The sequence below is a fragment of the Tiliqua scincoides genome, chromosome 2, assembly GCF_035046505.1.
Source record: "Tiliqua scincoides isolate rTilSci1 chromosome 2, rTilSci1.hap2, whole genome shotgun sequence".
In the NCBI taxonomy this organism is placed as follows: domain Eukaryota; kingdom Metazoa; phylum Chordata; class Lepidosauria; order Squamata; family Scincidae; genus Tiliqua; species Tiliqua scincoides.
Window position 1 is genome coordinate 61374128 of NC_089822.1, and position 25657 is coordinate 61399784.

General features: G+C 40.1%; 1 protein-coding gene across 1 annotated transcript in view; it reads left to right on the forward strand.

Annotated features, from left to right (window-relative positions):
- CNTNAP4 (contactin associated protein family member 4) overlaps window positions 1-25657 on the forward strand; it is a 278158-nt gene that overhangs the window by 244913 nt on the left and 7588 nt on the right. Inside the window, exons 17-22 of the mRNA XM_066613747.1 lie at window positions 4929-5147; window positions 8733-8972; window positions 10720-10944; window positions 13986-14119; window positions 17833-17920; window positions 25303-25524. Of these exons, the coding sequence (XP_066469844.1) occupies window positions 4929-5147; window positions 8733-8972; window positions 10720-10944; window positions 13986-14119; window positions 17833-17920; window positions 25303-25524 (1128 nt within the window). The remainder of the gene's footprint in view (window positions 1-4928; window positions 5148-8732; window positions 8973-10719; window positions 10945-13985; window positions 14120-17832; window positions 17921-25302; window positions 25525-25657) is intronic.

Sequence of the window (25657 nt, forward strand, 5' to 3'; positions counted from 1 at the left end):
CTCTGTGGGTCTCCCACACCCTCCCTGGACCCTGGTAACAGGTAAGTTAGGTTTTCAAAAAAAAAAAAAAAACACACAAAAACAAAAAAAACCCTTGCCCCTGCAGCATTACGATCCTGTGGATTGTGTCACAGCCTTTTTCCCACCCCTGCACAAACTTACCTTGGGAGTTTTACTCACAAGAAGTTTGAGAACCCCAGTATAGACCTATCCAAGCAACAGCAATATGTTGCTTTTGTGTAAATCTCTGCAGATGTACATTCCAAATCCAGTGTGAATAACACTACTGCCGTTAGAGCACGTTCAGCATCTTTTTTATTCAAAGACAGATTGCAACATGCTGAATACGTAATGTTGTTATTTTATGCAGCCGTTTGGATAAATCAAACATACATTCCTCACGTGCCTGAATGTAAATTTCCAATTTGCTCTTGACTACTTATTTAACTGTTCAAAGTTTTGGGACTGGAAATGTGAAGTGTTAATAATACATAACAATTAATATGTCAAGTTCAGGATATCATTCAATATGGTAATATACTCAGAATGACAATGACATAATGAGTTTCAAAATACATGACATCACATTGTTGCCAACATGGAGACCATTCTAATTTGCTGTTTAATTTTTCACTCTTGACTTTTAAAACTTCTTCCTCCAATCTTTGGATTTTGATGGTCCCTTCCCTTTGCTTGTGCAGAAGAATAAAACGCATTGAGAAGTCAATCTTGCTTTCAAAAAAGAATTGAGCTGTTAGATTTCAGTCTTCTGTGCAGTAGTGCACACCTAAGCCCCATCAATGCCAACTGGTCTTAGACATACAGAATAGCACAGAAGATTACAATATTTATAATTGCGGTGTAACAAGTGAACCAAATAATCATTTCAGCAGAGTTCTTAGCTGAAGGCTTGGTTGGTAAGTTCAAATTGATATATAAAATATAAGGACACTGTAGCTAGATGGCATCTGTCTGTCCCAAAGTCCATCAGTCTACAGGGTCCTTAACTGTCCAGTTCCTTCTTGCCAGCAACACAAGTGACACCCCTCATCCTGTCCCTGTTCCAGATTTTCTCAGGCATTCTTTCTGACATCATCATACCATTTCCTCTTTTTTTCATGGACTCCTTTTCATTATCAGAGTATTGGATGGATTATTCCTAGGCAAAACAAGAAGAAAATTGCATTGGCTATGGGGAGGGGGAAAGCCCCCCTCCTTATTCTTCACTGCTGCTCAGTTGAGTAGAGTATTAGGCACGACTAGAAGGAAGGGCGGGCAAGCAGCTATATTATATATGAATAATATTTATTTACTGCTTTTCAACAAATTAGTTTTACAAAGCAGTTTACAGAGAGAGAAATAAATGAATAGAAGGTTCAGGATGCAAAAGATGCAAGCATCTTTAAACTCTGGCTTGGAAGCACACTTAAAGAACTCATCCTGCCGGGGGGAGGGGGTTAGTGATTGCAAACCCTCACTGTCATGGAGTTGGGTAAGTTGCCTTTCCCTTTAAGAAGACCACAGGTACTAAGCGGAAAAGAGTAAGAGGTCATCCAGGTGTCTTGTTGGCATCCTTCAGTCTCAGAAGACTATGGTATCGCGCTCTGAATGGTGGTTCTGGAACAGAGTGTCCTCTCCAGTGCGCAAAGCCTGGGTAAAGTAGATATGGAGGATAGACTGTTACCCATGCAGCAAATCCCCCCTCTCCACGTCGCTGAAATGGTCCAATGGAAAGGCAGAAGCCAATACGGTTGGTTCCAGCGGCGTCGCAGGAGTTGCCAGAACGTGACTGCGTTCAGCCATGAACTGCCTCAGGGACTCCGGCTCCGGATTTTGCCTCGAGGTTGACTCCTGAAGCCTTTTCCATAACTGGATGTAGCCACAAGGCAGTAGGGGTTTGGGATCAGAGATTTCCTTCTCTCAGATGAGCTGCCTTCCCAGGCTAACAAGTCCCATCTACCCGGTGGCTGTTAATACATCCAGGTGTATTTAATTATTAATCTGGTGTATGTGTTAGTTTGTGGGTTGGTTAAGTGCTGACTCAGCAATTTTGCATGACTTTTTGCTGTTGCCGTTGTTGTGGATGCAGCGATGGCAGGGTGGCACAGGCCTCTCTGCCAATGCCGCTTGATCTGCCAATGCTGTATGGCACATTTGCTGCACCCTTGGCCAGTGGAGCAGCTGCTGCACTGGCAATGAGGTACATTGGGATTGTGCTCTGGGTAAATCAGAGCTCCAGAATACAAAAGCCTGAATGAGGAGAATTTCATAATCATCCATATTTTGTAAGCATTTTATTCATTTTTTTATCTCTTCAAGTTCTGTTTTATTATGGTTGTTTTTCAAGACTTGCATTGAGTTTTCCCATCTCACAAGTAGAACTCTTATATTTCGGCATCTTTCCAATTTTATAAGTGTTCGCTGACTGCATTCATCAGAAGCTCTGTGCCCTCAGTCCCTTGGAGTTTTGTCTGATTTTATTCTCTTGCTGGATTTTTCTCCCCACTGGGATACAAACCTTAAGTAAATGCCTGCAGAACATATTTAAACATAATATTTTACCATCAGAAGGCTCACTGTTCTTTTCTTCAGGCGCCATACAATGCTATGGATTTTTATGTAGAACCACTAATTGATTTCAGAGAGGAGTCGTGCTTACAAAATGATTGAAAAATGACTTCCCTAAATTAGGGAGCAGGGAGCAATTGCTGCTTTTCTTGAATATTTATTTTGGTCTTTGTAGTGAGCTCAACATTCATCATAACTCACACTTATGCTCCATTACACATAATCGATTTCAGTTGTTTTCAGTCGTATATTGAACAGAATGAATGAAAGGTGCTGCATAAAGTTGCATATAGTAGTATCCCATGTGGCTTTTAATTTTTTCTCTTTTTTACGTTGTTTTTCATCGTTTTTAAATCCACTTTGAATTTTTTAAAATTGTTTTGACTTTGTCTCATGGAAACTGTTTTCAGTGAAAAAGCACAGGACTCAAACATGAGAGGCAGTGGCAAACTGGGCCCAAACAAAATAGCTTTCCACTGACTGCACAGCACTAGGTTCTATGCATCTTAGGTCCAAATCCTAACCAGCTTGCCAGCACTGACATTGCTGTGCCAAAAGGGCATGTGCTGCATGCCATTTATTTTGCACAAATTAATCTTTTAAATCCCAAATTGTAAAAAAATGTTTAGACATGTTCTGAACAGTGAAGCTCCAGTACAATGCATGAAGTCCTCTGCTACCACATGTTCTCAGTGACACACGAAAGGGCACTTGCATGTTCTAGAGACTTTTGACTCTTTGCTCATAGATGAACCCAAAGGAAGGCAGGTTGGCATTCAAAAGACTGAAAAGGAGACCAGAGGTAGAAGTAACTTCAAGTACAATTTATTGAGGGATAATTACAATAATAGGAGGGGAAAATAGAAAGTGTAGATGCTGGTAAATATAATGCCAAAATCCCAGTATGAGAGGAAACTAATTGGTGGGACAATTATCTTACACGACAGTGCTATTTTTCTGACTAGTAAGGACTTGTTTTTAGGAAAGAGAAAGAAAGTTCCTGTGCTTAACAGAATGAAGGAGTTGGACATCCTGATCCTATACCAGGGCAGTGCTGGTGACCCATGCACTGCCGGTGGCCAGGAGCTGCTAGCGATGAGGCCATCACCAGTTAATGCTGGGCCTCCATGCCAGCAAGAGGCTGGGGGAAGGTGGGGAAAGGTGGGGAGGGGTGAAGCTGGGCAGGGAAAGGTAGCCTGGGAGGTGGTTCAGGCCCAGGAGGGGGGCAGGTATGAGGGCAGAGGCTGCTGCCTACTCCTTTCCCTCCTCCAAGACCTTAAAGCCCAACACAGGTCTTCTTGGTTCTGTGCCAGCTAATAGCTGGCATAGCTCTGAGTAGACCCATCAGGGCTGCTGGGGTTCTACAGGGGATAAAGGAAACAAAGTTCCCTTATCCTGGCGCTGTTTGAGCACCGCAGTAATGCTGTGTAGCAGCCAGGGATAGGATTGGGCCTAATACAGAAATGGAGAAAGATGAAGCATTAACCAGAAAGGTTGACTGAGGTGCAGTGACTGGGCTTGCAATAACAGACAAGATAGGTAAAATGGGAAGAAAGTTCCATTGTGTCTCACTGCACAAGTTGCATACAAGAAAATGGCAAGAGAGGGAGAAAAGGCCGGAGGCCAAGATTATTTCTCCTTCTTTCTCTAGAAGAGCTGGGGTTCAGGGAGGGCTCTCAAAATAAGGTAGCCAAATTCCTGAGAGCTCCTGGCTAAAAACCAAGAATAACTTTGAACCTGAAATTTGAGAGATTATTGATTTAACCATATCTGAACAGATGTTTTGTGGATACTTCTTTGGAAATTAAATCATCAGTACTGTCACCCAGAAAGAAATATTAAATATTTGACATCTATATTGCAGGCAGCTTAGCAGTACATTTTCTAACTCGCTCTATTATATATATTATGCAAAATAGATTCAACTTGTTATAGGAATTATATGGTCAAAAATCAAGTTTACCTTCTTGCTAAGTACATGTTTTACAATTTTTTAAACTAAAACTTTATGCTATTTGTGGCAGCCAATTAGACAAACCAGCAGAATATTTTCCCCATTCTTTTATTCTTTTTCCTGCTGAATACTGTGAGCTAATTAAACCTGCACATTCATTGTTCATATTACAGTATTCCTGCTATAAGGTTATAGCCAGCTTGCCTGTGGGGCTGTTAATAAATTAATACTATCTGCAGCTAACAATATAAAAGGATGAAACTTTGAAGATGGAAGTGCAAAAGTCCTATTTTTGACAAAGAAAGTGAATCTTGCAAGGTTTTATAACCAGACAAAAGGAAGATTGTACCAGCCTTTTGGTGACCCCAAAATTCTAAATTGTCTTAGGTGTCTTTACTCTTTCTAGCGCCAACTGAAGTGACATTTTCATTTGAAGTGGGAAATGGGCCTAATGAAATCACAGTGCAGTCACCCACTCCCTTAAATGACAACCAGTGGCACTATGTGAAGGCTGAACGAAACATCAAAGAGGCATCTCTGCAAGTGGATCAGCTCCCTCAAAAGATTCTCACCGCTCCATCTGATGGACATATCCGCCTGCAACTCAACAGTCAGCTCTTTGTTGGTAAGCACACTTTCATGGAAATATTTCCTGATCATTGGCCAGGGGAGATAAATTACACAGGCCTACAAAACTGAGGGTCAGAAAAGTTTTTCTCAAACTTTATGGTGGTTTGATAAGAATTTGGGGTGCTGATTCCAAAAATGGCATCCTTTTTGCTCTACCACATCTAGTTTTGGAGATACGTTATAGCCTCTTCAGTGAATGGTTCAAGCAGCTTCCTCATGAGGAAGCCTACACCATGGCTTCCTCATGAGGAAGCTGCTTGAACCATTCACTAAAGAGGCTATGCCGTATAACTTTGTGTAACACCTCCCTATGTTATTGTTCTTCTCTGCAATCGGATATGTGCAGTCTGGTTTTGGCACAGACACTAGCTTGCAGGATATATTGGCAGGCCTGTGGCATTTTATTTTGGATGGAATCCCAGGGATTTCAAAGCTGAAGTTCCCCAGTTGACAAGAGCATAAAAAATATCTCTTATATAGATGAAAGAAAGGTGAAGCTGTGCAAATGAAAGAGTGTTCCCGAAGAAAGAATGAAAAATGAGAAGTTCCACCCATTTATCCATCCTCAGAATATCTTTTTACATTCAGATGCTAAAGAACCTCTCAGTTCTGTAAGCTGAATCTTCTGGTAATTTTGTCCATTCTTGGGCACCAAGATTCATGTTCAATACATGGGCAAATTCGAGGTATTTCTATGCTAAATATGGCCTACCATGAGCTTTTGCTGTTTTGCACAATAATATCCATAAGACCATATGATACAAGTGTGGAACCTCTTCAAAACTAATGACTGTGGAGTGAATATTTCAGCAAATCGTTTCTCTTTAAATTTCATTTTGGTGGAATCTCTTCTAGCAACTTTGTCCACATGTCTTTAAATATATGCATATAGATCTGCACCAGCTATCTGATATAAAAAATCTGGTTTTTTTCTTCTTGCTCTTCTAAGCTTCTTTGCTTTTTGTATTCTCCAGAAACATCCTGTACTTTTGCTCTGTTCTTTAGAGTCCTTAGAGGAAATTGGAATATTGTCCATTATCACTTCAGAAGCTTACAGCCCTCAAAAATCTGTGCAATCATTATTTCAAGTACTTAGGAGGACAGATTCAAAACGACTTCTCCTTGAATGTATAAATTTCAAACGAAGCATTAAAAGTTTAACAGAATAGAAATACTACATTACAGTTTCATCCATTCAGTTTGACTTTAGCTGCAATCTTATGCACTCTCACCTAGGAGCAAATCTCATTGGACTCAGTGGGACTTACTCTTAAGTAGACAGGAAAACTGCACTGTCAATGTATTTTTTCCTAGCTAATACTGATTACATTTGCTTCTTCAGTAGTTATTGTTCAATAACCAATCATATTTTAGCATAACAAACATATTCTGAAATTAGCCATACCGTTGTGATTCTGTAGTCCTCCTGAAGACTACAATTCCTTTTCTATGGCAAATACTGAGATCTTGGCTTCTGGCTTTTGATAACTCCATAATCATAAAATAGACTGATCTCCTACCCCTATGCCTATGTGAAAAGGGCTGGTCAGAAGCCAAGGTTGTTATATGGATCGAAAGTATGCAGTTAGAGGAAGTTCATTTGGGAAGTTCAGCATGGTTTGACAAAACAAATTTAGGAGGAGTTGGGACAGACCCTGTGAGTTACAGAAAGCAAGACTGTTGTAGCTCAGTGTTAAAGCACATTATTTGAGTGCAGGAGTTTCAGTTCCTGGCATCTGTAGGTTGGGCTGGGAAAACCCCTGTTTGAACTCCTAAAGAGTTATTTGCAAGTAACATAGACAATACCAAGGTAGATCAATGATTTGATTTGGTATAACACAGCTTCATATAACCAGAGTACAAAAATAGAAAACTGATCCACCAAGCCATATGCACCTGACCAACCAAGATTGGATGGCATGCTATCAAAGGCTTGATAAACCTGTTTTTGCTGTCTGAATGGGATTACAAAAACTAGGGGAGGGGGAGGTTGCAAGCCATGAGGAACTTGCCCAATACACCATACAAATGTGCATGGTTGCAGCTGGCAGGATATATACTGTTTTGTGTTGTAATACAATCAACTTGTTCTGCCAACTTTGGAAGATTAGTCTTCATTTCTAAATTTGGATACTAAGCGCACTGAAGGATTAATTTAACATCAAATGCAATTTTATATGCTCTCCTTTTCACTAAACAATTTACCCATCACTGAACATCCTGCATGTTTGCAATAGCCGGTATCTCCATGATGAGTCTTGCCAGCTGCTTTATTTGATTTTCAAGCACTTCCTTGACGCTAATCAGTAGCTGCAGGAATTACCATCTCTAGCTAAGCCCTCTAAGTGTGGTGGTACTGAATGGGAAAATATTGAGTTTGATTTATCTTTTAAAAGAACTTATAGGGGTGTTTTTGTAAGACAACCAGCTTTCATCTTTATGATCAAGGTTAGCTTTCTCCTTCTGAAACAGGTATGATGTTTTTCTTTTGGTAATGGAAAAAATGGACTGTTTTTCTTACTTGCAAATTTCAACTTTTTTATCATTATATTTCTGTAAGTATGTGAATGAGGCCTGAAGAGCATCTGGCAGTTCAGATAATGAGCTGCTTCTTTGAACTCCTTAGCCATGAGAAGCAATTTCTGTGTGATTTGTTATATAACTCATAGCATACAGATCCATTTAGCCAGTTTTCAAGACTCAAAAAGGAAGTCCTTCAGTATCTTTCACCCCAGGTTTGATCGGTCTTTAAATTATCTAAGTGGTGCTAGAAGCATACGGTGACTATGGCAAAATTATTTCAGCTATTTAAAGAATCATACCATGCATAGGTAACTCTTCAATCGCTTATGTCTTGTTCAACTTCTAAGCCCTTTCTGTGGGCCTGCCCAATGCTGAAAATCGGTCTGTTTGAGGATTGGAGCACACTTCCGGTTTTCCTGCAGAAACCAGAAGTGCGCTCTGATCCCTAAAACTGAGCAATTTTCAGCATTAGGGAGGCCACAGAGGAGGCTGCAGGCCTCCCAGACCTTCCCCAAGGCTAGCAGGAGGCCAGGTAAGGGGGAAAGACCCTGGATTCCTGCAGCACTGCGATCACTGCACCCCCACCCCTACAAACACCTGTTTTTTGCAATATTAAAAAAACCTATTTCATTTTATTATTTCATTTCATTTTATTGACTAAATTTGACTTCATTTTGCAAATACCAAAAACAAACACCCCTAGTAATAATAAATAATGGTTATGTTTGTTTTTTACTTGTTTTTAACATGTAAACTTTCCACAACTCTGAGATAATGTGAGTATGACGTCTTACTTGCCATTTTCTACTGTGTAAAAACCTTGCCTTTCAGAGACAGCATTGGAGTTTTCTGCCATTACTTGACAAAAACCCAAGAAATTTTCAAGGTATGCAAGTGAGAGAAGCTAGCATTTGGAAATAATTGCAGGTGTGCTCACATCATCATAAAAATCCAGAATTGGGTTTTTAAGGTTCTGTCTCAAACATACATAGGAGGTTATTCTACACATTGACTCACTTCAAATTCTTAAAGCTTTTATGAATGTATTTCCACCCAGGTAGGACGGCATCCAGGCAGAAAGGATTTTTGGGGTGCATTCGTTCTTTACGCTTAAACGGAGAAGCTCTTGACCTGGAAGAGAGGGCAAAAATAACTCCAGGTGTAAAACCAGGCTGCCCTGGACATTGTAGCAGCTACGGCAACTTATGTCACAATGAAGGAAAATGCAAAGAGAGATACAACGGATTTTCTTGTGACTGTACTTTCTCCGCTTACACGGGGCCATTCTGTAAGAAAGGCAAGCATGAACTGTCAATTTATTTTATATAAAATATCAGTCTAACTCAGAGAAACAAATATCTTGATGTTGTGATTTATTTCAAACTTTAATCTTCTTAAATTGATATGAATTTGTAGTCCAAATATCAATGTACACATTTCTTTTTAGATAGATAATTATAATAAATACATATATATTAGTATGATAAATAATTATATATTTAAATATTTTAATAATATATATAAATTATATATTTTAATATATATTTTAATAAATATATATTTTAATATATATATATAAATTATATATTTTTATAGTCCAAATATAAATATTTGGAGAATAGTCCAAATTTACATGGATTTACTTATATCTCAAGGACAGTTGCCTCCATGTATTCTAAAGAACATTTTGGAGAAGATTTTCTTTTTCTTTATCTAACATCAGGAACCTTTAAGGTGATAACCAGCTTTGTTTATGTATCTTCCAAGGGATTTAGTGTTACGTACACTTATAAAAACTGTTATCTATACTAATCTGCAGCATCAGACTTCACTGTGTACTTCAACCCTACTGCTGGACCCTGTGCCAGGATCCTAAATAAAGTTAAACTGCTATCTTCCAGCTAAAGCTTCTTGTATAATTCTGTGGATGCACATGGAACTGCACGAGACCAAAGTGATTTGAGGACTGCTTCTGAGTTGCCATTAAGATAACACTGAAAGATGAATGTATTTTAAAACCACTGGTTTTCTATTTTCATATCCAAATAAGGGCAAATACAATTGTATGTGTAATTAGAAACCTTATATAATTTGAATATTTTCTTTGCAGTTCTAAGCAAAAGTTTTGCTTGTACAATCTCACTGCTGAATTAGATTGTATAATAATTGGTTTTAATCAATGAAAAGAGAACCAAATGCATTGTTCTTGGGAGCCACCATTGTTTTGAAGTGGTTTTAAAGTATGCCAAAAACTATATATGTTCGTAGGTTTTCATGGCCAGCAATAATCTAGCAATTTAACATATGTTTATTTGGCTGAGAGGACCATGGTTGTGTCAAAGAATTAGAATCCATGTTGTTAAAAAAAGTCCAAAGATTTGTTCTGTTTTTTTTCAGAACTTCATCAGGGAAAACAAGCTAGAGAGCAAGCCAGAAACAGCAGTTTAAAAACCAGTACCTTTCTTAAAGCAAACTCAACCTAATGCCAAAGACTAATGCAAGAGTTGGAGCTTTCTGGGAAAGCGCCAGTGCTGATTAGGGTTGAACTGTGTGAAAAAAGTCAACCTTGGTTAAAAAACAAAACAAAAACCACCAGATAAGCAATAGTGAAAAATTCCATCTTAGACTCAGGGAAAGAAAGCACACCTTTCAATATTCCTCAAGTGACACCATAGTGAAAAAGATACAAACACTTTGAGAAATACAGTTAAATATTACAAGTAGTCATAGTGTGTTTTGGATTGTCAAAGCATCCGAAAAGGTGTCTTTGCTGTATGCCAAAAGCTACACCAGGCTAAAATTATCCCTGGCTGCATATGAGCTGATATAGCTGGAAATGGACATGCTCTGGGAATTTTTCTGTGGCTACTGAATCCTCAGTTGAATGTCTCATAGGAGTAGGCCCCAAGAGTCACACCTCATGTGCCCAACTACTCTGTGGAACAATAGTGAGATCATGTAACAAAAAAAAGAAAAGAAATTATAACCTTAGGACTATTTTAACCAGGATTATAGTAACAAAAGAAAATTGCACATTGTTTCAGAGATCTCTGCCTATTTTGGAGCTGGCTCTTCCGTGATATACAACTTTCAAGAATCATATAGTTTGGCCAAGAATTCCAGTTCTCATGCTGCTTCCTTCCATCATGACATGACACTGACCAGAGAAGCTATCTCGTTTGCCTTTCGAACGACACGGATTCCAAGCTTGCTTCTTTATGTAAGCTCCTTTTACAAGGAGTATCTTTCAGTTATTCTTGCCAAAAATGGTGAGTATCCCATTTTTGACGGTTTAGCTTCTGGCATCGTCATAGTTGGAAGTGTTATTAACCACCTTGGTTTTCATTAGAAGAAAAAACATGCTGGAAATTTTTTAGAAGAAATACAAACTAAACAAATAAATGGCAAACTATGTGGGGTTCACCATTAATGCGATTATCATGTGAACCACAGTAGTATAAGAAAGTCAAGGCAAATCAATGACTTTGGGCACAATCCTAACCAACTTTCCAGCACTGACCTAGCCGCAATGCAGGCCCAAGGTAAGGTAACAAACATGCCCTTACCTTGGGGAGGCCTCCTTGACTGCCTTGCCACTGCAAGATGCAGTGCATACCACATTGGCACAGCTATGTCAGTGCTAGAAAGTTGATTAAGATTGCGCCCTTTGTGTCTGAGCAGGCAATGAATCTAGGTCTGTCAGGTCCATGTCCAGCAGTCTTCTACTGGACAATAGTCACTCCACAGCACTAGCTTCTGATGGTTGCAATAACAACCACCCATTAGTGACCAATCCCCGTATGGATCAACTCCATGTATGCAACTAGTTTCGTATGTATGTCCACCATGTGAATGTGAATGAATGTCTTGAAATTTGTTTTGTGTAAAAATGAATGTCTTGGAATTGTGTAAGAAATTTGGTGCCAAATTGGTCAGCTGTGTATTTGAGAATTTTTATTCAGCCAATATTTTGTCACAGCAAAAAGAGCCAGAAGTGATTGAAGTAATATTTCTTTCAACTGCTTTGTTATCTGGAGTGAAAGAACCAACTTATTTATCTTTGATGGAGAGTTTTGTGGTTTAATTTAATTTTAATTTATTTAATTTAAATATTTAATTTACTAAATTTATACCCTGCTTTATCTCCACAAAAGGCATTCAAGGCAACTTACAAACACAAAATAACAATAAAAACAATAAACGTTTAAAAAAAACCTCAAAAACGGTAAGACAATAAAATATCACATTGAAAAACCAAAACCAAAAATAATAAAAATTAGGATAATAGGGCCCCCCACATTATCCGCAGGGGTTCTGTTCCTGGAACCCGTACAAATACCGAAATCCATGGATGTTCAAATCTGTGGATTTGGGCCCACCTGGATCCTCTGAACTCAACCAGGGCTATACAGGGTTCTCCATGCCACAGAATGCCTTATAAGGACATGTCTTATAAGGTTTCCCCAATAAACCAGAAGTCTATTTTTTTTTTTTTGCCCAAAACAGGCATTCTAAGATTTGGGAAGGTTGAGCGTGAGTCCAGGTGGGCCCAAATCTGCAGGTTTGTAACCCACAGATGATGAAATCCATTAGTTCTAAATCAGCAGAAATCAAGAGCTCACTGTATATTATTGTATATAGTAATACCTTCCCTAACACGGTAGATACATTCCGGGAAAGCTGAGCGAAGCATGAAAGTTTTTCACTCTTCAAAGATAAGTAACAACCCAGGAAGATGACTTCAAATAAATATACAATTGCTATCCTTGAAAGATCATTATGATACCAATATAAATTTTGTAAGATTATTACTTAATATTAGCCGGTACAGAAGATCAGAGTTTGTGGGCACATTTATCTCATGCTGGATTGTTATTCTGGTTCATGTGTGTTTGTGTACTTGGATATTCACAAGCACACACTCACATATGTACACAGATCTGGGTTCAGATTCCTCCTGAATATAAACAGGTTTTCCAGAGAGTTAAGAGAATCCAGGTGTTGAATCTAAACGGAAGCTTCTGGCTTTTAAACTATGTCATGGAAGAATTCCTGGAACTTAGACACTTGTGGCAATATCTAAATACTTATTGTTAGGTTCTGAGTGTGGTGAATGATAAATGACTAAGAGCCCGACCCTGAGGTCCGCGCCGCGGCTCCACACCGTGGACCACAGCCGCAAACATACCGTAAGGGACATTTGCGGGGCTTACCAACTGGGATCCCACCGGAGCTAGCCCAGCGCCGGCTGGGACTGGGCTGGTGCGTGGCGGGAGCCCTGGTTCCGCAGCTCAGCGGGCCCCTGGGCTGCCGGGCTGCGGAACGGGAGGTGGAGGCGTGGCCAGGGGCATGGGAGAGGCATTCTGGGAAGGGGGGAGGCGTGGTTGGGGGTGGATGGGAGGCGTGTCAGGGGAGAGGCGGATCCGCAGAGCCGAGCACCACAGGATCCAAGGCGCTTGGGCAGGGCTGCTCACTCTGCATGAGCACCTTTACTTTAGCACCGATGTTTTGATCAGCGCTAAAGTGAGTAGCCCCATTGCAGGGCTGCTTCCCTTACTCAGGGGAAGGGGACAAATGTCCCCTTCTCCTGAGGAGCCTACCATGGTAGTACGGGAGGCGCAGGATGCAGTGGGAGCCCACCATGGAGCCACCGAGCCTGGGCGCTGTGGGTAGTTCAGGATTGGGCTATAACAGCCCAATCCTATCCATGCTTTCCTGGGAGTAAGCCCCATTGACTGTAATGGGACTTACTTCTGAGTAGTCGTGCATAGGATTGGGCTGAAAGCTGCCCATTCTCAAACATACCTTGGTCACATCCAGTTTAAATGACTGATGCACTTAATGTGGGACTGTCTAGAAAAAATATTAATATATTTCAGATGGTCAAAATTTGGCAACCAGAGTGTAGGGTAAGGTCAATTGTTTGGACAATATAATTCTGATAATTTTCAGGGAAACACAAAAATAGCTTCAGTTCTCATGTCACTACATGTGTGAAACTCATGATTTGTTCAGGAGGGATTTCAGCAGAGAAATCAAATTTGAAAATTAGGCTGCCCTCTTAGTAAAACTGAAAGTTTGTTTGCTATCTTTGATTGTTTCATCTAATAATTCATACTTTTATCTCTGATATTTGTTGTGTTTTTATCTTTTCTGCTTTCTCTCTGCATCTGTTATTTAAGATACAGTTTAAAACAAATCAAATGGCCTTCTGCAATAGTTCTTCAAATGCATTGGTTAAAAATAAACTTATCTATTTTGTAAATACACCACTCAGGAAACTAAAATATAATTTTCCCAATTCCTTTAGGAAGTTTACAGATCAGGTACAAGCTAGACAGCCATCAAGATCCTGACATCTTTAGCATCAATTTCAAAAGCATGGCCGATGGGCAGCTTCACCATGTGAAAATTAACAGAGAGGAAGACTTGCTATTTGTAGAGGTAATGCAAAAAAACAAAAAGTAGATTATCAAAGAGGACAATTGTTCGGGCTTTTATTTATCAAGAAAATTGAGCAAAACACAATAGTCTCTTGCTGTGAAGAGAAAATCTCTGCTAAGTGTTGTCTTTGATATTCACCTTTACCCATTTTAAAAGGTCAAATTCTCTTTCACATTTCATTGCAATTACAACAAAATCCTGGTTCATGTCAGGTTGCTAACAGATAACTATGGCTGTGCACAGATGATAATATATGAAGAGCACTGAGGTATATAGAAAACTGTATCAGGTGCCTAACGGCTATCAAGTATTGAATAGTGTACAAATCCAATGCTTTGAATTTGAGAGGAGGAGTCTTGCTGTATGAGGGAAGGGTTTTTCCCTTCCTTCCTTCCTTCCTTCCTTCCTTCCTTCCTTCCTTCCTTCCTTCCTTCCTTCCTTCCTTCCTTCCTTCGTGCAATATTTTCCTTCAATTATAACAGGAGGCACATTTCACACTCTTTCACCCCAAATTTTACACTCAGGGTGTAGACAAATCAGAAAAACCAAACCTCAGAGAAGCCCACCCCTTTATTTCAGTGTAAGTCTGTGTTCTGAATTGACCTGCTTATTTAGGTGAAGGCAGAACCAGAGTGGTGATTCATCAGTGCATGAGACAGGTCATTCTGTTGTATCCTTGCCTCAGAGATAATTGATCCAACCACCCCCAATGCCAAAGAACTGTTTGTCCCCAACAGACACTTTTGATTGAAAATACGGAAGCTTTGTATCAGAGCAGTGATATAGCTAGAGAGATATGCAGTAGACAGCGTCTTTTGAGGATGGATGCTATAGGCTCACAGGAGCCATTCTTTCATTTCTCATGGCACTCTAGCTATTTTGTCATAGCACAGAAATATGATCAACGCACTTCTTGGTAGATGAGCACTTGGACAGCTTCTGGGCTAGTCAATTTTTACCGCTAAGAGAAAATTTAGAGAACAGTAAGAAAATGTACTTGAATGTCCGAGAAAGGGAGATATGTACACTTGTCTGAATAAATTTTTGCATACATTTATCTATTCACACATATATATCATGTTATACTTGTATCTGATGAAAGAGTGTTACTGTATAGTAGAGCAAAGAGACTTTCCCTTTTTCTTTCTTTTTAAAAGACGTAAATGCTTATGTGGATACATCCAGATATGCAGAGCCCTCAATCCCCTGAGTAATTTCACTTGTTCTATAAAAATTCATTTTGCTTCCCATGAAAATGTTCAGATGTTCTTCCTTGGGAGAAACACTAATAGTCATTCTTAATTTTGCCTTTTCAAAAAGAAGCACTAATATTCGTTCTTAATTTCAAAAATTTTGAAGCAAACCCTAGCAAACATAAAAACAGACTCTACTTTTAAAAATTACTCAGGATATTAGTGTTTTGGCTTTTCCCAGGTACTGCTTAAAACCTGCCAAATCATCAAAATCAGAGACCATGGCATAGCAGAAAAAATTGTATGTACTGTGGACAACCATGGCAGTATAAAACCATCTCCACAAGTTGCAACAACATCATCCTATGCATATCTACTGAGAAGCAAGTGTTTATTGTGTTTATTGGGGCTTACTTCCAGGAAAGTGAGCATAGGATTGCAGCCTTATAGAGCAATCCAATGCTGGCTTCCACCGGCAGAACAGGCGTGCACGCTGCCACAAACATGCTGTAAGGCACATTGTGGCAGCGTGAAGGCTTGTATTACCAGTGCGATACAAGGACATCTGCAAGAGGGATCTGAAGGCCTTAGGGATGGACCTCAACAAGTGGGAAACCCTGGCCTCTGAGCGGCCCGCTTGGAGGCAGGCTGTGCAGCATGGCCTTTCCCAGTTTGAAGAGACACTTTGCCAACAGTCTGAGGCTAAGAGGCAAAGAAGGAAGGCCCATAGCCAGGGAGACAGACCAGGGACAGACTGCACTTGCTCCCGGTGTGGAAGGGATTGTCACTCCCGGATTGGCCTTTTCAGCCACACTAGACGCTGTGCCAGAACCACCTTTCAGAGCGCGATACCATAGTCTTTCGAGACTGAAGGTTGCCAATACATACCAGTGCAAATGGGTGGAGGATAAGATTGGGCTGTTAGTTTCTGTATACAGTCAGGTGTTTTGGACAGTTTCCTTCTCTTTAATTAGAGAGACTATCAATTTTATTAGATATATTTTAAAGGAAAATACAGTTAGCTTGGCCTGATTTTTGAAATTTATTATAACCCAGAACTTCTGGTTTCTGGGGGGCATGGAATTCTGCTAAGATTAATGAAATGTTTCTTGTAAAATGTGTCTCTCTCTACCTTGTTACACAATTTCTTACAGAACTGGTAGATTACCTAGCATAAATCATGTCTGAATGCAGTTACAATGAGTAGTCCTCATTGTAGAAACATCAAAATAAAAAAAAAATACGTTAGGTTAAGAGATGGTGGAGTTCGGATATATGCTGTCATCAGCATCTGAAGGCTAGCAATTTATGTAATGACACAAAGACTTTGGTAGCATAGCACTTAAAACTGTTTCAAATTTAAAGTGCCGTCTGAAATACGTGAGATCATTTATGTTTGTTAGGCAAGCTTGTAGGGGACATGATTGAGACATACAAAATAATGCATGGGAAATAAAGTGGATAGAGTGATGCTCTTTACACTCTCACATAACACCAGAATCAGGGGACATCCACTAAAATTGAGTGTTGGGAGAGTTAGGACAGACAAAAGAAAATGTTTCTTTACTCAGCGTGTGGTTGGTCTGTGGAACTCCTTGCCACAGGATGTGGTGACGGCATCTGGCCTGGATGCCTTTAAAAGGGGATTGGATAAAGTTTCTGGAGGAAAAATCCATTACGGTTACAAACCATGATGTGTATGTGCAACCTCCTGATTTTAGAAATGGGCTATGTCAGAATGCCAGATGCAAGAGAGGGCACCAGGATGCAGGTCTCCTGTTGTCTGGTGTGCTCCCTGGGGCATTTGGTGGGCCGCTGTGAGATACAGGAAGCTGGACTAGATGGGCCTATGGCCTGATCCAGTGGGATTGTTCTTATGTTCTTATGTTCTTAGATTATGCTGTACAGTGGGCCTTCCTTATCTATGGGTTTGGCATCCACAGATTTCAGTATCTGTGGATGTCACATCTGCTGCTAAAGGGCCTCAGAGGACCTCCCGTATATGACCTAAAGTGCTTTCAGGTCACATCCGGGAGGCATTCAGAGCAGGTATTGCAGCTGCAGATTTATTTATCCATGGAATTCAGTATCCATGGGGAGAGAATTCCTGGAATTGATCCCCTGTGGATACCAAGGGTATGAATAAAAGGAACTGTCTACCTTACCTATGAATAAAAGGAACTGTCTACTTTACCTATGAATAAAAGGAACTATCTAAATTGATTTTGCATAAGAGCTGTGTATTATTATGTATAATTATTCAAAGCATATCTTGGTCACAAAAACTGTGTACAAGAAGTTGCTAACTCTTGTAGAAGCTGCTAAACTGTATACTAAATAAAATTGAAATCTGTGTTTTAACAAAAGGCACAAAGTTCAGGATCATTCTCTTTAGCTGTGTTTCACCATTAACAACCCTTTTTCTTTTCTCTCTTTATTTCCCCTTGTGGTCCTTCAACCTATCCCAATTGGATTATTTTACATTCTGCCACATTTTAATCTTGTTGGACTCTTTGGAAGGTTGACCAGAACAAAAGGATGAAATTCATTCTGTCATCAGAGACACAATTCAATGCAATCAAATCACTTATACTAGGCAAGATCTTAGGTAAGTACAATGCTGCAGATTTATGTCCCCAAAATATAGATAAAAAATGTCATCACACATATAAAAAAATAATAACCCTAATCTTGTTGAGAAGCATTTCTTTTTCGCATTTGATTAGGCAGTGAGTGACAATCAAGGTGGAAGCTTCATTCTTGTCAAAGTGCATGTATAATCACTGGTAAGTGCTTCTAGCAAGATGAGAAAGTGGCTTCCATTAAAAATAATTTCATACTTAATCCTTCCCATTTTGCATTCAGGCATAATGAAACATGGCATTTTTAATACCGTCTAACAAAGAAAAGGTTAAATTGCACTGAAATGGTAGGTAAAGACAATGAATTCCTCATTAATCAGTTGACCAAACTACAAAAGTTTCTTCCTTTTTAACAAGGCACCATTATGAGGCCTTGAATTAAAATTAATTAATTAATAGATGGTGATGAAGTATGTAATAAGCAGTATGACTCAAAAGAACTACAGTCATGGTACATGAGTTCTCATAGTTTGTATGAATAGTGAAAAAAGATGTCTGTTTACTTGCTGTATGATGAATGCATGGTGCTTTCTAATTTGTGATGTGGCACATAATGCTCTTCTCTTCGTCCTACTATATATTCTAGACTTACCATAGAATCAATCATTATCAGACCTGAGAGTGCGAGGTTTGGGGAAAGATTGACTTTATATATGGAGGGATCTTGCATGTGCTACCAGTTTACCAGGCTTCATTAAACCACAAAAACACTCCAGTGTCTCTAAAGCGGAATTACCGATGGACATGGAAAAGTCCATCAGACAGAACACCTGTAAATTGGGTACTTTATATTGTTACCCATGACTTAAACAGATGAATTTATTTTGTTCTTCCTTGTAATCATTGTGATGCCTTATTTTTCATCCCAATTCTATGGGCTGTGGTGGGCAGCGGAACACGAGTTCTGCTCTTGAAGACTGCTGAAAAGCGGTCATAAAGCACTTACTGGCAGTGTGTTGAGTAGCGCACTGTTGGAATGCCAGTGGGAAGGTTCCGGCTTTCCCAATGCCTGCTGAAGCAGGTAAGATAGTGGGAGAGGCAGAACACTCCCCCTTGGATCTACACAAATTTATGCCACCCAAAGAGGTGGCACAGATCCAGCTTTGCTCACTGGGACAACAAGGCAGTAGCACAGTAGGTAAGTAAAAAGGTTTACTTACCTCTCCTTCACTGCCTGCTTCCAAGTTAGCCTAAACATGCAGTGGTGGCTACACCAGTGCAGCTGTATGCTCTGGGCTTGCCCAGTATAGGATTGGGCTGAAAGTCATCTCTTAAACTGCAATCCGATACATACGTACCTAGGAGTAAGTCCTATTGAACTGTGGGACTTACTTCTGAGCATACATATGTAGGATTGAGCTGTTAGTCTGTTTGAGCTGAAATTCCAGGACTTTAGCATTTGATCAAAGCCTACAGAATAGATCAGATGCTAAGGAAATTTAACAAGTAGCAACTAGCATTGAGAACTCTTAAGAAAAACTGTTTTTGTTTTTTTTCAAACTGTTCTCCAATTATGCTTGTAACTGTTGACCCAATTCCAAATTGAGCTGAAGGGAGCTCACCCATCATTAGATCTGGGAAAACCTGATACTGAAGGATGGTTAAATCTAAGTGGTTGTTCACCTAATGACAGTCCCATGAAAGCTACTTGAAGCTTCTTAGGCAAATGTGTGGTAAAAATAACAAACATAAAATGATTCCCAACATGATCTTCATCTCCTTGCTGTGCTGAGACAAAATAAGGAAGGCATTTTGCGGACATGTTTGCCTCTTGCAAAATGAGACTATTTTGATAATTTATTTGTTTGCCTTGGCAAAAGGGTATGGAAACTGTTCACAAGGAGAGGAGGAGGGATTCTTTTTACAAATGTTTTTATGCCTTCCACAGTGGTTCTTTTTGCAGTGAAAATCAAACTGCACAAACATTTGACTCAGAAGTCTTCTTGTTTCTTAGAATTTTTGTCTTCCTGTTGTAAACTTTAACACACTTTCAAATTCATCGATGTAGCACCAACAAACCATACAAACTCAAAGTACTGATTGACTGCACAATCCTATGCATGTCTACTCAGAAGTAAGTTCCATTGCGTTCAATGACATTTACTTTCCAGGATAGTGTGGATAGGATTGGACAGTTAGTCTTGCTGATGTTCAATGGAAGGGGCAGACAAAAAAAAAAAATTCTACCTGGCCTCAAATGGCAGCCAGTGAATCCCATAGTATAACCACAGGAGGGTGGGTGGGGATCAAAAGCACAAGCAGAATGGCTGCTGCATGAGGCTCAGCCAACAACAGCAGGCCAAGTCGCGCCTCCCCTATGTGCAGCATCCAATTGGGTCCAACCCCCAAAGTCTTGCAGGATGGGGAGGCCAGGCAAAGATTATCTGCACCTGACTGCTGCTGCAGGGATCAGGAAAAGTTCCTGCAGTTTGTGTGCACTGTCAGTCAGACAGGCTTTCTTCTATGTTCTTTAGTAGCTGTTCATGTTTCATATTTGTACTTCTATTCATTCTCCTGGGGGAGGAAAACTTTCTTTGAAAATCCAACAATGGCTGTTTTTAGGTTTACAGTGTTCCCTGGTATTCTATTCAGTAAAAACAACAACAAAAGTTTTATACACTACCTTCCTATTTATCTCTGATACATTTTGAATCAACCTTTTACATTAAGGAGCACGAATTAAAAAAAACAAAAAACCCACAGAAGTGAACTCCTCCACACCATAAACGTACCAACTCTCTATGGCTGCTGGAAAGCACTGGGGGAAGCCTCTCAGAAAAGGACTCTGCAAGATATAGAAATTTGGGGAATTATAGAAAGATCTGTAAAAACTGTGTGCCCCCCATACATATGTAGATAATTGTGAGACAAAACATTTTTGAAATAAAGAAAACAGTCCCTCTTTTATTAATATTGAAGAATCTTCAACATGTTAAAACTTTACTTCAGATTGAATACCCAACCCCAGTGCAGATATGTAACAGGGTGAAATGGTAGACAATCAGTAAATATCATCCTCATTCCCATATGTGAGTGATTCCACTGCAGCAAATCATCACCTTGCTCCTACTCCTTGCTCCTCACAGCCCCGCAGCAAAGATGCCCCAAGGCAGTCCTGGCAGATTCACCAGCCCATGAGGCAACATGCGTTAGATGGGAGAGGCAAGCAAGCCCCAATGGAGTTTTTCCAAGCTGATGTGTGATGCAGGTCTAGAGAGAACTCTTCATCTTCAGGGTGATGCCTCAAGAGCACTCACAAAAATACCTTATATAGGGCACAATCCTAACCAACTTTCCAGTCCTGGCACAGCTGTTCCAGTGGGGTGTGTGCTGCATCCTGCAGTTGGCGGGCAGTCATGGAGGCCTCCTCAAGGTAGGGCATTGTTTGTTCCCTTACCTTGGAGTTGCATTGCCCTGATCTTGGTGCTGGAAAGTTGGTGAGGATTGCGCCCATCATCTTATCGCCTCTCAGTCCAAATTAAGCTTTCAAGTTGCCACCTATTTAAAAGTATCTCAAATGGTTTAAAATGCATCCAAACCCAAATCACAAGGGTTTGCAGTGATTTGGGTTCTGAACTGCAGTGCAGTGCAGAACTGGTGGAAAAACCTTGCTCCTATTGCCAGTTGGGGTCAGGGATGGGGGGAACGATGACCCCTATTCAGTCCTGACAGACTGCAAGCTAATCCCACACTGGAATAATGGGAAGGTGGGTACTGAACTAAGTACTGCCCAGCAATGTTTCATTTAATTTTTGTTTGCAGTGCATACAGCCCTACAGTGGCTGCACAAGGGGTAGTGGTTGATGTTATTGCCAAGCTCTGGAGTGCCGAGAGGGAAGCTGCACAGGGCTTAAGTAGCAGCTGTTTACAAGCAAGACTGCTGCCCAGGGAGGCTGACCATATGGCTTGAGATATCTATCCAAGACCCATTTCCCCTGACATGAGACAAGCAATGGGGCAAAGCCTTAACCTGTGCCCTCTTCCCTTGCCACCCTCAACAATCACATGTAATGCCACATCCCCTTCCCAATCCCTTGCAGGTGGGGTAGGAAGTGGAATAATGAAAAACCTATGCAATAAAGAAAAATGTTGTTGGTGACTTCTATAGTAAAGCAGAAGACAATATAGTGCTACTATTAGATAGCAAGTGATGTGGATATAAACAATTTCAGCAAAATTAAGGAAAGTGGGTAAAGAAAATGAGTCTATGTAAAAATGATGTTTTCTAGAAATTTCAAAATTCTTATCTGTGAATCTGACAGCAAGCTAGGAGGAGTCTAATCATAATTAGATTGTTTTTTGAGAGTTTGGTTATGTGCCATGCACTTTCCAACCATTATCTCTTTTCTTCTGAGAATAACAAATGGGTAAGACAGAAATGGAAATAGGTTCCATGTTGAAGTCTATAAGTGGGGTAATTATGTCTTCATTTTCTGAACAATCTCAAACTACAAGTGAACTACAAATGTTTTATAGAACAAATAGAAGTTTAAAAACCACAGTGTATCTACAAACAAAACCCTAAGAGCAAGTATTCAAAAATATGGTGTTTTTTCAACAAGTGCTCTGTATTTATTGTGCCTGTGTAACCATGCTTTGGTTTATTTTCCCCCCAAGTATTCTTATTCAATAGCATGCTGAGGGGACAGAATTGTATCAAAACACCAGTGGGATGTGGGGGGTTTAAATAGTTTGCCTCTTCCATGGTTCCACAATCGCAATTTGAACCACAGCAGGGGCAAAGTATTAAAGCCCTTCCATAGCTCACCACTGGTTTACCACCAGTGGTTCACCATTCCTGGAGTGCTATTTAATAATCAAACCAGAAAAAAACAACAATCAAAGTTCTTGTTTTATGTAAAATGTAGTTTGGCCCTTAGGTACACATAAAAAAATGCATGATTGCAGTCAAGCTAAAAATAAAGCTAAAAATAAAGCTAAAAATATTTACTTGGAAACTCATTTATTTGAGTAGAACCTTCTCCCAACTATGAATGCTTAAGATTGTACTTTAGCAATTCTTTCTTAAAGGTTCAGCTGTAGCCATACAAATAGAAGTTTCTAGGAGCTCAATCCTATTCCCTTCCATCTTCCATCATGCAGCTGCACTGATAGAGCACGTGGTGCATGCAGTGATGGACAACCAGACAGCCTGGGAGAAGAAAATAAAATAGGAAGCAGCTCCTAGGCTGGCCATGACTGAAATCATTCTTTGGGGGTGGGAGACGACACTGGGGAGCCCTCCGCAGGGCTCTCTGTGACTGCTAAAGTCTTTTAAAAAAAAAAGAAGAAAGACACTTCCTGTTTAATTGTGAAAACTGGAACTGCCTTTTTTTTCTTTTTTTAGACTTACAGAGGCTTAAGGAGCCTTGCAGAGAGCTCCTCAGAGCACCCAGGACTGCAGTGCTGTCCCGTCCCTGACAGCAGTCTGATCCTGGGGATCACACTTCTGCCTCCCCCCCACCCGCCCTAACTTACAGCGCTCTCTACTCCCTTGTAGGAGTTTGAGAAGCACTGTTCTAGAGTATTCATATGCAGTAGAAGTTTTTTATGTTTTTATTTACTCTGTTGTAAAGTCTCTCTCTCTCTCTCTCTCTATCTCTCTCTCTCTCTGTGTGTGTGTGTGTGTGTGTGGCTTCTAGTATCATGAGAAAGTTAGTTTGAAATCAAACACTGAATAAACTGATAGACATTAGCCTGACATTTTGCTATAACCAAGTGTAATCTTCATTTGACATGTTAAAATTTGAGCTCTGCATGTTATTATTCCGTAGATAGGGACAAATTAGCATACAGGTGTTTACTGAAACAATAGCTGTGATTATCATCATCACCAGAAAGGCTTAGGTTCAAAAAATATGCCATAACATTTGCAAGACCTGACATAGTGATAGATTACACAGTATGAAATAGATTTGAAATGATGTTTTTTTTTCATTATCTTGCATAGAAATGTGTCTTCTGCAGGCTTATCTTTTGTGCAGGGAATATTATATGCCTTGTACTTGGTTAGAGTAACTTTATCCACATAATTTTCTGCATTTCGAAATGGGGAAAGATAGCTTGACCAAAATGAATTCCCCCGCCCCTTTATCAAATAAACAATGATATTATGTGCAGCAAAGCTATTGAATCACAGCACTGAAGGGGGCCAACTCCATGTTTGTTGCAGAAATCCCAGAGCTGTAGAATCCCCAACAGGAAGGGATTCCTGCTTTCGCTTGAGATTTTAAAGTGAGGGAGGGAGCACATCTTTGTTGTTGCTCCATTGTTGAATTGCTCTTTCTGTTAGGAAGTTTCTCCTAATGTTCAACATGTGATTGATTAAAAATTAGCTGTCTAATCCTAATCCCCTGCCCTTGCTGGGCATACTGTGTCTAGTGGGGAGAGGGTTATTGAGAGGCTTCAGAGGGGAAAGGGAATTTAAATTCCCTTGCACCTCCATTCGCCTTCCACTCTGCAATGAATCTCCTTGAACCTGTGCTAGCTCTTTAGCTAGTGCAAGTTGGAGGAGAAGAAGGGGGCAGGCTGCCCATGGAGGTGCTAGGATCCAGCACACACCATTGCTGCATGATCCACCCCCTTCTGCAGTCTCCCCACCCACTTTCCACTGCCCTCCTGCCCAGTTTCACCCCTCCCCATCTGACCTTCTCCCACACCCTCTCTCTTCTCTCAACATCCAACCTGTCTCGGCGGGTTTAGTGGACTCCTCTGTAGGTTACAGGAAGGCTCCAGCCTTCCCGCCAGCACCACTTCCGTACGCTACTCTGTGTGCCCTTTACAGCTGCTTTACAGCAGTTGCCACCACCAGAACAAACATTCTGCTGGCAGCTGGGCCCAACTGGATTGGCCATAAGGTACTGAATCTTAGCAACACTATTAAAAATATTTGTAGACTGTGAAGAGAATGCCAAGAGATTTCAGATCAGTTAATGAAGGCTCTTACACAGAATTCCATTTAATGGTGTACATATTTGTTGTTAGGAATATTTTCCTAATGTTATTTGATTGTAATGCAGAATGGAGAAAAGGAAATGTATTAATTAAAATAACTAAACTCAGTTTTATATCTTTGCTTTAGACCTTGCTGAAGCTAGTTAAAAGATTCTCCCATAGCAGGATAGCAGCTGTCATTCATAATAGTTTTCAAAAGTGGAATGCATTCGAATATATTTTCATTAAAGTTGGACAAAAAAGTGGGGGGGGGGGTAACACACAGCAAATTTGCATATGTTGCCATAGCACAGGGAAACTCAGAGGAATACAGGTTAATTATTCAATTATTCTTCTGTCTTTTTGTTTTGTACATTTGCGGTATGATTAATTGCATTCTGTTTCTTTTGATTAGTGGAGAATAGTGAGATAGACACGGATACCATGAAGGCAAGCTCTCAGGGGTTTATTGGATGTCTCTCTTCAGTTCAGTTCAACCATATTGCTCCTTTGAAGACTGCATTGTTCCATTCCAACTCGGCTCCAATAACTGTAAAAGGACATTTCACTGAATCCAACTGCGGCTCTTTAACAGCAGCGGACTCAACGTCAAGTGAAACAACCCATTCATTTGCAGGTAGCAAGCATATGGCTGTCAGTTCTTCTGCTCTGTGATGAGATAGGCTGTAAAGATTGTCCGATTTTAGTCGTTGTAAGGTTTACTTAGCTATACACTTTAAAAATAGCTTACAAAGGTGCTAGGTTTTGCT